At 41.7% G+C, this 13,274-nt stretch overlaps 1 protein-coding gene across 1 annotated transcript in view; it reads left to right on the plus strand.

The window, feature by feature from the left end:
• Window positions 1-13,274, plus strand: part of LOC308301379 (butyrophilin-like protein 2) — a 45,693-nt gene that overhangs the window by 25,532 nt on the left and 6,887 nt on the right. Inside the window, exons 5-6 of the mRNA XM_080745347.1 lie at window positions 247-330; window positions 1,672-1,706. Of these exons, the coding sequence (XP_080601473.1) occupies window positions 247-330; window positions 1,672-1,679 (92 nt within the window). The 3' untranslated portion in view covers window positions 1,680-1,706. The remainder of the gene's footprint in view (window positions 1-246; window positions 331-1,671; window positions 1,707-13,274) is intronic.

A 13,274-nucleotide genomic window follows, 5' to 3' on the forward strand; every position in this document is an offset into this window, starting at 1 on the left:
TTAATGTACATCTTAGATTTTATCCTTTTAACTTTGTTCTAATAATGTTGTTTTTATTTTGTTTTGTAAATCGGCTTTGAGTACCTTGAAAAGTGCTATATAAGTTTGATGTATTATTATTTATTATTATTATTATTAAATTGGCAAACAAACTTCATTTGTTAATAAGTCATTTCTTAGAAAATGATGATGATGACGAGGTGTTGTTTGACATCACTAAAATGACTCCTTCTACACTTTCTCAAGGTGAGGACCTGATTGAAACTCCTGTCGGTGGACCCCCAGGACTCTCTCCCCACCCTGGCATTCCTCTAGTTGAGATGAGCACACGTAAGCCCACACTCCTCGCTCCCATGGTAGCCCATCCACAGGGAGATGGCTCAATGTATTATTGTTACCGGAAATGGAATCCAGAAGACAAATATTGCAGACAAATTACCATATACTGTATGCTATCTGATTTGACTGCATGGGAGACGGCTCTCAGTCCCGAGAGACAACCATTGAACCTATGTTCTGTCTTGCCTGGTCTGTAGGCCTGGGGCGGTATGGACATTTTGTTACCGCGATTACCGTCTTCCCATTTACCGCCGGTACTGCGGTAATTACCGCACCCCCATATCTATTAATTAAGCTTTGGCGATAAGCCAAAATATTGCAATCATCTTCCCAAAAGTCGCCTCTCCACAGTGGAGAGGAGACACAGCCTGACTGCCCGAGTTATACTTCTCTGTACAGCACAGCGGGTCTGGCTTTCAAAGGAGCAGATCTACAAGCTCACAACACATCGCATCCGCGACGCGTTCTGAGCTTTTAGTTCTGCAGTTACGGGTTACCATAGTAACGTAGGCTAGCTACTTGGGCTTTTCAGACACGAACAGCTGTGTGAACAAACCAGAAGAGGAAGGGTAGTCAGTGATTCTGTAAACTCACGTCACGTCTCAACTCTCAAATCGCAGTGATTGAGTGCTGCTATATACAGGTTTTAGTTACAAGACTTGACAGAAAAGGTTATAAAATCGCCGACGCGCCGTACGGGGCACAACGTGCGACGCGGTGGAGAAAGTAAAATAGTTTCATTTTCGATTTTACTCCACGCGGCCCGCGCTCCGCCAGTAATCCGTATGAATAAAAAAAGATATGCCACAACACAAGGTATGTATTAACATCCTTGTGTCGAGTGGATTACAGAGAAAGTGTATGCTGCTCCGTCATAGAGTTGTGCTCCGTACCCTGCTCTGTGCACTGTGTGCAGGGCGTGATTCCTAAACCCACCAGGATTGAGTTAAGACCCGCCTCACTCCTGGAAGTCCTTGCGTTTCCACGAGGCGGGTCTTAACTCAAGCCTGGTGGGTTTAGGAATCACGCGTGTGCAGGTCTGTGTCTGAGTGACGTATGTGGCTTCCAACGTGTGGTACACGGCCCAGAGCAGAGCGGCATGGAGCGCATGCGGTCCTCTCTTCTCCCCCGTTTTAAAACTCGCTTGTTTTCCAATAAAAAATAGACCTTTTTTTTTGTCTTTTTACCGCGGTAAGCACAATGACACCACGGTAGACCTCGGTATACGGCGGTACGGCGATACGGCGGTTACCGCCTCCAACCCTACTGGTCTGTTTCTCTCGATACGATCATTTGCAAATCTACAACTTGAGCTTTATTTTGTTGTTTCAGATGCATAGGTCTAATAGACGGAGTGGCCAGTCCAGGTGAGAAACTTTAAGTTATAATTAACACATTGAGTTAATAGGAGTACCAGAGCTAGTTGCAAATACAGTATAACCCATTTTTTGAGCGGTGGTCACAACGCTCCTATACGTGGCCGTGTGTGTGGGTCTGTCTGTCTGTCTGTCTGTCTGTCTGTCTGTCTGTCTGTCTGTCTGTCTGTCTGTCTGTCTCCGTGTCCGTAGCCTGCAGTAACCTTTTCTGACCACACATGTTAAAGGAGGGGCGCTGTTGCACACACACACACACACACACACACACACACACACACACACACACACACCACCGCTCAGTTCACATGAGTGTGATTTTTTTTTATAGTCCTTATAGGCTAGTGCAGCGTTTCTCAACCACTGTGACACAGTGTACCGACCCTTGGTGGTACACGAACGAGAGCAATTTGAAGCATATTTAATAAATAAAGGACGCGTTAAACCAAGCACCACTGCATCCACGGGTCACATATGACTTTATCCTGCTACCAACACATTCAGCACTTCTAATACAGCGGAATCCGCTTCGCCTCAGAGAGTACCTTTTGCCTCTTTCTGCATGCAGCGATCCGCACACCAGAGCAAAACTCAGATGCGCAACATGTTGTTTCTGATCGTCGTTGTCGGTGCGACACAAGCATAAATCATTCAAAGAGAATCCCACGAAAGAGAATCTCTGTGTTCCGTCTACATTCTCTTCCCCCTTCAACATAGAGCTGTTGTTCTTCAGTCAACCTGTGGGTCGAGACCCCCAGGGAGGTCCTCAGATGATTACAATACCAGTACATTACATTAGGAAACAAAGCATAAAAACATACATGCAGAACAAGCTACAAAGGTGCAAAAGTGCATCTACTGTATATAATTTAGCAGTGTTTTTAGAGGGCAATACAAATGTGTAACTACAGTTCTGTAAGTTGTACATAAAGTGCAGTTTTGCTTTCAAGTAGTACAGGATAGGCTGTCAACGTGCACTAAACTATTAGACTATACATGGTCACTAGGCCTGTCACGATTCACTCAACTCACGATACGATTCGAATCACGATTCAAGGTTCACGATTCACGATGTAACAATTTTTTCAACACAAATCTATTTTCCAGAAAAATTACCCCCGAAAAATCCCAATCCCAATCTATGGGATGATAACTTGGGGATCGTAAGAATTGTTTCTTACGATCCCCAAGTTATCATCCCATAGATTGGGATGAAATCAGCAGCAAATCATCCCATAGATCTGGACTAGTTGGGCCCAAGCACCCCAGCTAGATGGGGCGTTTGGTTGATATCTGCCCATAGATTGGACTGTTTGGGGCAAACCAGCTTTTCTAGGGGGTCACGTGACCGAAAATGTCACGTTGTTTTAGCGCTGGTTCGAATCTGGGGAGGGGAAAATAATTATAATGACATTATTTAAATGTACATTTCTCCGTGGTAAATATATGATAAGGTTATATGAATATGGGCATTGTATGGCTCAACAGTTTAAAGTTTGTTACAGTTGCTATGGCAACCATAACAAAGTTATTTTTTTTTTATTTTTTTTTTATGTTTCTTTAAATTAATTCCCCTCCAATTCACAAAATGCAGCTTCTGGGTGATTCCCCCATGGGATAAATAAAGGAATCTATGAACCAATCAATCAATCAATCAAACAATCTTTTTTTTTAAATCTTTTTCAGACTTGTCAGAGTCTGTTCACACATTCCTCTCTACACAAGAAGGAGCATGGTAGTCTACTGGTTAAGACCCATGTCCTGTAAACTTTCTACTTATCTCAGGGCGGAGGTTCAATTCCCAGAAGGGGTTGTGAATGGAACATAATTATTTGACCACATAGTTTCCACATTTGCTTTTTTTGCTCAAAGGGGCTTTTCTAAATATATGTTATATAAATATTGGTCCATAATACGGTTTTATATAGGTTTTACACTAAACAACCACTCGGATATTCATGATTATTGTATTCCAAAGAAATCACAATTTACAATATTATCGCGATAATCCTATCCTAACATCCATTATCCTGGGGCGGAACATTAAACATGCTAATTTAATTGTTTTATTGGCTATATAGACTATTCTATATCATCCCTAGCCCATTGGTTCTCACAGTGGGGTCTGGGGAACCCCAGGGGTCCTTCAGGGAGTTCCAGGGGGTCCCCAGCTAAATGATAGTTGGAACCAAATGGACCCTTATGGGTCTGTAACTCAGAGAGTGTAACTCAGCTAGCCTACACTCTCCGAGTTCAATTAATATTGATTTTACAATAATAAATGGGGTCATAGAGATTAAATGGGGGGTCCGTAGCCTAATGGAAAAGCAAACTGGGGGTCCTTGAAATTAAAATGGTTGGGAAAATCGGCTGTAAAAATCTTCTCTTATGGGGGTCCCCGGCATTACATTGACTCAGTCAATTTAATGCACTTAATTATAAGCCTCAGGTCTACACTCAGTAAGGCGAATTTCCTATTGTGATTTTATAGTAATTAAAAGAAGGCTAACCCTAGCTTCGCACCAGGAATGTCGCACAGAAACGAAACACATATCCACGCGTGCATCTCGGTGCGCTCTACAACATACTAAAAGATTGGCCCATGAGAAGCATCTGTAAGTGAACCAACGCTAACCCTAGTTAGCCTAGGGTTAGCCTTTTAGCCTTAATAACGCAAAGGGGATAAGACGTCAGACCTTGAATTTTAGATATGTTGTAGAGCGCTCCGAGATGAACGCGTAGATGTCTCGTTGTCCCCCTACGACCTTCCTTTCCCTGGGATCTCCAATTTCTCAAGGCTCATAGAGTGTATAACCCTAAGAGGACTTTGACTGGCAGGCCAAATATATGGGCGCGTTCAGCTCTGCGAGACGAACACGTTGATGTGTGTATCATCTCTGTGCGACGCTCCTGTGCGGAGCAAACGCTAACCCTAGTTGGAATTACGGTTTGCCCTCTAGGGGTTGCTCCAGAATGAAACGCATATCAGCGCGTTCGTCTCAGTGTGCTGATTAGTGTGATTAGTGTGCGGTGTGCCGTTTGTCTCTTCGTCCTCTAGAACCTGAGCTAGCCCTTCTAGAAGTGTTAGAAACGGACCAAAATATTTTTACGCAACGGCACCAGCACCATTGGACTTAGCGTCAAAAAGTAAGTCGGAATAAGTGTCTTTTATCCGAATAAATTTGTAATCGTGTTCATGGCGTGCGAATTTCGTGTCTTTTTCGCAATAGGAAAGGGTTAAAATTGTCGGAGATTCCCGAAACCCATTCCATTGGATCGGACATCCTTGAAATATGAAAAGTGTGTCCTGCCTGAAACAAACGGATTCTTTTTGAATATTTTATTGATTTTAAGGGCAAAAGGCCCATTTTGGAGCCTCAAACAACCTTTTTCCTTGACCTTTAGAGTTAGGATTGTTGCGACCGTAGGTCGCATTTACTACCAAAACCTCCACCGGCTGTCTGTCTGTCTGTCAGTGAGTGAGTCCGTCACACTTTTGCCCTGCTCATATCTCCACAACCGTTGCCCCCATCCATGCCAAATTTTGCACACACACTCCTTGACTGCCAAACTACAACCTCCAAGGACCCCCGGAGCCCCAGGTCCCTGGGGGACCCCCAGATGTAAAAAATTACCAAATGTGCTCACACGTCACACGTCACACTTTCTCCCTGCTTATATCTCCGCACCCGTTGACCCGATCCATGCCAGATTTTACACACACACTCCTTGCCTGCCAAACTACAACCTCCAAGGACCCCCGGAGTCCCAGGGACCCCCAGGTCCCTGGGGGACCCCCAGATGTAAAAAATGACCAAATGTGCAAAAATGACCAAATGACCACCCCAACGGGGCTGCTCACGGGGAATTCCCGGGGACCACCGACTCTTGGTGCTCCAGAACGGATGCAAAAGTGGTGGCGCCCCCAGTGGAGGACCCCCTGCCACTGCAGCGCACATAAAATGCCGTAACTCGGGCTAGGAGCGTCCGGGAGAGCCGGGGCCGGTACCTATTCGTCCGCCAAGGCAACGCGGAGACCCCACCCCTCATTTCTTACATGGCCCTATTCTAGCGCCACCTTCAGGCCGATTTTTAAAACACATTTTTGGACACTGCTCCTACAGTTTTTGCCCTAAAATCACGAATATCACTACACAGCATGTCTACACTCATGTCATCAACATGGATCAGGAAGATTTTGGAAAAACAAATTTTTGCCCTATTTGTGGAGATAAGCCACCTACGGTCGCTTATCTCCCGATTAGGGAGTCTTACTGGTCGTAGAGAGACAAGACCGGGTTCATTGGATGCAGCGTCAAAAAGCGAGTCAGAATAAGTGTCTTTTATCTGGAAACATGTTTAATTCAGCTTACGCAGTTGAAATAGGGGCTTTTTTAGACCCCGAAATTGTGATTTGACCCCTTGGATCTTAAAAAAGCAAATGAAACTCTAGGTCAGGATTTGAGGGGGGCCTTCTGCAATGAGACCCTATGTGGAAGCTGGTTCAAATCTGGTGCTGTTGCATTGTTTGAAGGAAGCCAAACCAAAATAGGTTTTACTCTTATGTACCTGTACATCAGTGGTTCTCAAACCTTTTCATGTCAAGGACCCCCAAATTGACACTTATTGGCCCGTCATTTGAAAAGATATGCCGGAGACACACACAAGAGAAGATTTTTCAGCCGATTTTCCCAACCATTTTAATTTCAAGGACCCCCAGTTTGCCTTTCCATTAGGGTACGGACCCCCCATTTAATCTCTATGACCCCATTAATTATTGTAAAATCAATATTAATTGAACTCGGAAAGTGTAGGCTAGCTGAGTTACACTCGAGTTACAGACCCATAAGGGTCCATTTGGTTCCTAACTATCATTTAGCTGGGGACCCCCTGGTCAATAAAACAATTAAATTAGCATGTTTAATGTTCCGCCCCAGGATAATGGATGTTAGGGATAGGATTATTGCGATAATATTGTAAATTGTGATTTCTTTGGTCACAATAATCATGATATGACATTTTCATATCGTCCCATCCCTAAACAAAGGGCATTTTGGTATTGCATTTGAATATCCGAGTAAAACCTATATAAAACCGTATTATGGACCAATATTTATATAACATGGTGTGGCCCCTTTAAGCTGGATCAGAGCAGAAGAAAGAAATCAGGCTTTACACACTGCGCGAAAACGTGGGTGTCATGAGGTTAAAACAAAATCAGATGTTCAAAACAAGCCCATTTTTTTCCTGCAGGCCCTTCCCAATACTCGTTTTCAAGCCCAATAAGTCTTAAAATAGCCAGATTGGGTGGAAAAACCACCCAACTTGGCAACACCGCAGGCCAAACGTCGTCTTTTTTTCTATTTTTTTCTTCTTTTTAATACTTTCGCTCCCGCGAGAACATCAGGCGAAAATGCCCCAAACGGCAAACGGCCCAATATTTTGTATTTATATTTACATTATTAATACACATTAGTTATAAAATGTACTTTTAAGCAAAAAAAAAGCCAATGCAGACACGCTGCAGTCAAATCATTAAATAACCGCTCTCTTCCCCCTCCCAGATTCGAACCTGCCTCACCAATTGCATTTGGTAAGAGGTAAACACCCTTACTGCCACCAGCACTACCACTACACTGTCAGACCCTTGAAAATTCAAGTAGGGATATCATAATACACGCTGACACGTACGTAAACAATAAAATAAAATAAAAAAGTATATTAAAAAGCCGTGTTGTACAGAATTGACTAATTGATATTTAGATAATTTCCTTTATTGAACCTGTGGGGCGGTGTGGGAATCACCCAGAGGAATAACCACGTCATATTTGTGGTTATAAAACATTTGGGTTAGATTTTTATTGATACTAATAAAGACATCGGCACGAAAATGCCACAGGAAAGCTTTTGGGATTAAAAAGGGGGGGGGGGGGGAATCATTTCAGAAAATCAAGTAGATTCGAACCACCGCCAACATGATGACATTTCGGTCACCGCATTGTCCATAAGGAAGGCTGATCTGCCCCAAACAGCACATTATATCAGCGTTGGGAAAGGCTAATAAACGCCCCAACGCCCCAACTAGCTGGGGCGCTTGGGCCCAACTGGCCCAGATCTATGGGATGATTTGCTGCTGATTTCATCCCAATCTATGGGATTATAACTTGGGGATCGGGTGCACCATTCCAGTATTTTCTTTTCTTTTAACAATACTGTTCTCTTATGCTCTTTTCAATACAGTAGAACTATCAAATGACAAAAAACAACAATTACATTTCAGTCACTTGTCTTCTCTTACAAGGAATCCTGTATGTTTTAGATGTTCTCTTATCCTCTATAGAGTAGCAAATAGCAAATGACAGAATAGTGTAAACTTATCAATTCTTAAATGTCAAATCCTGTTCTTTTTTTAAACACTCTTACACTTTTTTCAATACTGTATCAAAGAAAGCATTTTTTTTTTGTGGTACATAGCAAGCCAACTGTACTGTAAGCCAGGCACAAACTAAGGCATAATAACAACTCTTACCCTCTTTTCAAAATCAATAATTCATCAAAGTCAAGACCTAGTGTCTCATTGTGGATAGACTGTTCAAAGTCCCTGACTTTCTAATACACCATTCCACCAGCTTATATATTGAATGTGTCAATTCTTGTTTACCATTCCACCGGCTTATATATTGAATGTGTCAATTCTTGTTTTCACTAGAAACGTTGTTTCCACATTGTAACCAGTGGCAGAGACATGCATCTGTACCTAGCATTGTTGTTGTTGGCCCTTAGCACTGATTAGTGCTATGCTCTGTAGCAGCAAAGTAATGACACAGCACTCAACTAACTCTCTTTGTCAATCAAAATCACGGAGCTCTGCTCTGTAGCTGAACGGAGGCACGCTGGCAGCTGTGAGTGGGTGAGCCTTCCTACTGTAGCTGCCGCTGCCTGCGTCTGCCTGACGTTAGACGTTGAACACGCAGAGACGTTGAAGACAGAATGTCGATTTTCACCGTCCCCCAATAAAATCGATTTAAATTTTTTCGAAAATCGTGACAGGCCTAATGGTCACAGAAGGTCACAGGTCATGTGAGGGGGTTGGCATTAGCTGTCAGTAGTGGCGTTTCCATAAAGCCTTATAATGCGCATTTACGGCTTATTCGCAAAATCTTTTTATGGAAACACTTCAAAATGCGAAGAAACTTTCATTATCCGCAAAAAGATTTATCCGCTTGGAGGAGGTGGATTTTGAGGCTTTATCGAATAAACTAACTGCGCATTTGTGAATGGAAACGGGTCAGACAATAAATGCGAATAGATTATGACGTTCTGGGTCCATATCGTCCTCCAATATAACACTTTCACCTGCCGCTTAAAGGACCTACACCATGCTTTTAAAACTCTATTTTTTGTATAAATATATGCTCAAAATTGAGTCTAAAGCCTCATTCACATACAGAGCAGCAAAGCTAAAGTTTAGCTTGGTAATTCAATGTTAACTCTATTAGTCTAGATGGACAGGGGGGTCCGCACGCATAGGGTGGATTTTTTTTCGCCACCTGTTTTTTCTTAATCCTTGCAGGGTATATTTTAACATTCTGCCAGGTACCATGCTAAAATATTTTCTGAAGGGGTTCATTTTTAACACTTTCTTTCACAAATCCTGACTCTAAACCCCAAGATGGAAACAATAGAAACAAGCATAACTTTTGAAGGAAACAACCTACTGAGACAAATTAACCTATTTTTCCATACAATTTGGACGCAGGGAATTCATTAAAGTGGTTATTATTAAAATTCAAGCACATTTTGACCCCATTACAGGACAAAAAACATTAAAAAATAGCTGAAAACGTTAAGATCACATTTAAACTTCTGTCACTAAATTGCCGGGGTGATTTTTTTCTCGACAATTGTTGTTCCTTAATCCTTTAAGTGTGTAAGTTAAGATTCTGCCAAGTACCAAGCTCAAATATTGTCCAATAGGGTTCCTTTTAACCCTTTTTTAAAACATGTCACTGCAACCCGAAAAGGGAGGAGAAGAAGAAAATGCATTAACCTTTTAAGTAAACAACTCACAGACAAATTAACATATTTTACCATACAATTTGGACCCAAGGAATTCATTGAAATGGATATTATTAAGATTTGGCCACAACTTGACTTTATTACAGGACGAAAACAGACAAAAACAAGCAGAAAATGTTCAGATAATATATTTCCCCTATTTATTCATACCCTCTCAAGCTCAATGCAGTAAAATAGATAAGATAACGATATCATTTGATTCTAGACAACATCAGGTTTCCAATGAGACCAACCTTGTCATGCTCCCATGTCGGGAAGGGGGCTAAATGCCTAAAGATTTAAAGTTAGACAACATTTTGGTGAGGAAAAAAACAAAACATACATAGATACCTACAAGCCTCACCTGTACAGAAATACCCAGTGTATGTCATTTCCATGCAGTTTGGGGCAAGAACCATGCCGTTTTGTGCATGCAGTAATAATATGTAATTTCCGCCTATTGTACAAATGAGACCACTTTACTGTATATGTAGCTGTATGAGACCACTGTATTGTATCTATAGCTGTATGAGATCTCAGATCACCATACTCCATCTATAGCTGCATGAGACCACTGTACTGCATCTAGAGACCACTGTACTGTATCTAGACCATGCACTGTACTGCATCTATAGCTGTATGAGACCACTGTACTGTATGTATAGCTGCATGAGGTCACTGTCCTGCATGTAGACCACTGTACTGAATCAATAAACCACTATATGGCATAGACCGTTGTACCACCACATACATTGACCACTGTACTGTATCTATAGTCCACTGCATCTCAACTCAAGCCAACTCAAAATGTATTTAAAAATCAAACCTCGGTTCGAAGTGAAGCGGTGAACTTTTATTCTATGTGTTCTAGAGCTATGAACTCTGTGATCTATACATTCTTCCAATTCTGAATGAATGAATGATTTTATCTGGAGGGCCGAATTGTCATGTGAAGCTTTACCAATCCTCAATTCTGGTCTCATTGAACATTTTTAATCATCCAATCATCAGACCGGGACGGACGTTACACACATATTTTGGATTTACGGGACAGATAAAACCTGTTCATTCTGGACTGGAATGACCATATATGGACATGAACGGGACACACAAAGCCACTCCTTGGAAGCGGCTTTCACCGCTTCAAAAAAACACATGTAACATGACCAGGTCTCCCAACGTGCTGTACAGGTTCAAACATAACAATGCAATATAAATTGGCATTATAGCATAAATACCTATGAAATACAAACAAAAACAAAACATTAGCACCAGCAAAGGAAACAAATAGACTGCCATGATTAGCTCTCACTAGGACCAAAGGCTCTGTAGTACAGTGGTCTATAGATGTAGCACAGTGGTCCACAAATGCACTAGAGTGGTCTATAGATGCACTGCAGTGGTCTACAGATGTGCTACAGTAGTCTATAGATGCACTGCAGTGGTCTCCAGGTGTGCTACAGTGGTCTATAGATGTACTACAGTGGTCTATAGATGTGCTGCTGTGGTCTGTAGATGTATAGAGTGGTCTGTAGATGTACTAGAGTTGTCTATAGATGTGCTACAGTGGACTGTAGATGTGCTACAGTGGTCTGTAGATGCAGTACAGTGGTGTAGAGATCACATAAGTGTTCTGTAGACTGTAGTACATCTGTAGACTACTTTAGCACATCTGCACTTCAGTAGTCAATGTATGTGGTGGTACAACGGTCTATATATATATATGCCATATAGTGGTTTATTGATTCAGTACAGTGGTCTATAGATGCTGTGCAGTGGTCTACATGCAGTACAGTGACCTCCTGCAGCTATACATAGTGGATATGGTATGTCTGTACAGGGGAGGTATCCATGTAACCCATTTCCATTCAGGAATATTGATGTGAAAGGGACCATTTGGAAAATGGTGATGGTGTTTTGTTTTTTTCCTCACCAAAATGTTGTCTAACTTTAAATCTTTGGGCCCTTTAGGCCCCCTTCCCGACATGGGAGCATGACAAGGTTGGTCCCATTGGAAACCTGAGGCTGTCTAGAATCAAATGATATCTTTATCTTTGGAGTGCGTCTAAAGACTCCGAAAGACAGTCTCGCCGGGTTTCCAGTCAGCAATCCCGGAGGTGTCATAGGGGTAATAAAAAAACACAGTTGGGACTTTTGTTTTTCTTGGGATCATCAAAATCCTTATCCTTAATCCTAAAGACACATAAAAACCACACTAGAAGTTTATTTAAGGGGGGTGCGCGTGGACCCCTCTTAAGACCTCTACTACCCCTCTTCATGATCTTAGAGATATTATGTCTGTAGGAAACAGCCCTCTTCTGCACTTGGCATGCCTTATAGTGTCAATCCCATTTTATATGAGGTGGTACTAGTACAGTTCCAAATAAATTTAGCTATTTTACTGCATTGAGCTTGAGAGGGTATGAATAAATAGGGGAAATATATGATCTGAACATTTTCTGCTTATTTTTGTCTGTTTTCGTCCTGTAATAAAGTCAAGTTGTGGCCAAATCTTAATAATATCCATTTCAATGAATTCCTTGGGTCCAAATTGTATGGTAAAATATGTTAATTTGTCTCTGAGTTGTTTACTTAAAAGGTTAATGCATTTTCTTCATCTCTTCCCTTTTCGGGTTGCAGTGACATGTTTTAAAAAAGGGTTAAAAGGAACCCTATTGGACAATATTTGAGCTTGGTACTTGGCAGAATCTTAACTTACACACTTAAAGGATTAAGGAAAAACAATTGTCGAGAAAAAAATCACCCCGGTAATTTAGTGACAGGAGAAGTTTAAATGTGATCTTAACGTTTTCAGCTATTTCTTTATGTTTTTTGTCCTGTAATGGGGTCAAAATGTGCTTGAATTTTAATAATAACCACTTTAATGAATTCCCTGGGTCCAAATTGTATGGAAAAATAGGTTAATTTGTCTCAGTAGGTTGTTCCCTTCAAAAGTTATGCTTGTTTCTATTGTTTCCATCTTGTGGTTTAGAGTCAGGATTTGTGAAAGAAAGTGTTAAAAATGAACCCCTTCAGAAAATATTTTAGCATGGTACCTGGCAGAATGTTAAAATATACCCTTCAAGGATTAAGAAAAAACAGGTGGCGAAAAAAAATCCACCCTATGCGCGCGGACCCCCCTGTCCATCTAGATTATATGGAAACCAGCTTCCATGCTCGAAAAAAAGCTTGGAAATGAAAAGTTTGCTTTTTTTCACTAGTCCTGAATTTTAACGCAGCTTTTTTCATCGTTCACATTGGCTTTGTTTTGCCCAGCCAATCAGAGCACAGCATGATGTGAGTAGGCGGGGTACTTAACATTCCAATCAATTAGCAATCCTTTTGTTCTCAACTCCCCACAGCTGAGACCAGATATACGGCTGGGGCAGCTTTCACTTTAGTTTCTGCAGAAGCGACGCTGTTCGTTTGCTCATTGCTCGTGGTCGTACCGAAAATGATACACGACAACGCCGAAGGGAACTCATATAACTCGGTGGCGTTCCC

The sequence above is a fragment of the Nannobrachium achirus genome, assembly GCF_963921795.1.
Source record: "Nannobrachium achirus genome assembly, chromosome: 16".
NCBI classification, from domain to species: Eukaryota; Metazoa; Chordata; class Actinopteri; order Myctophiformes; family Myctophidae; genus Nannobrachium; species Nannobrachium achirus.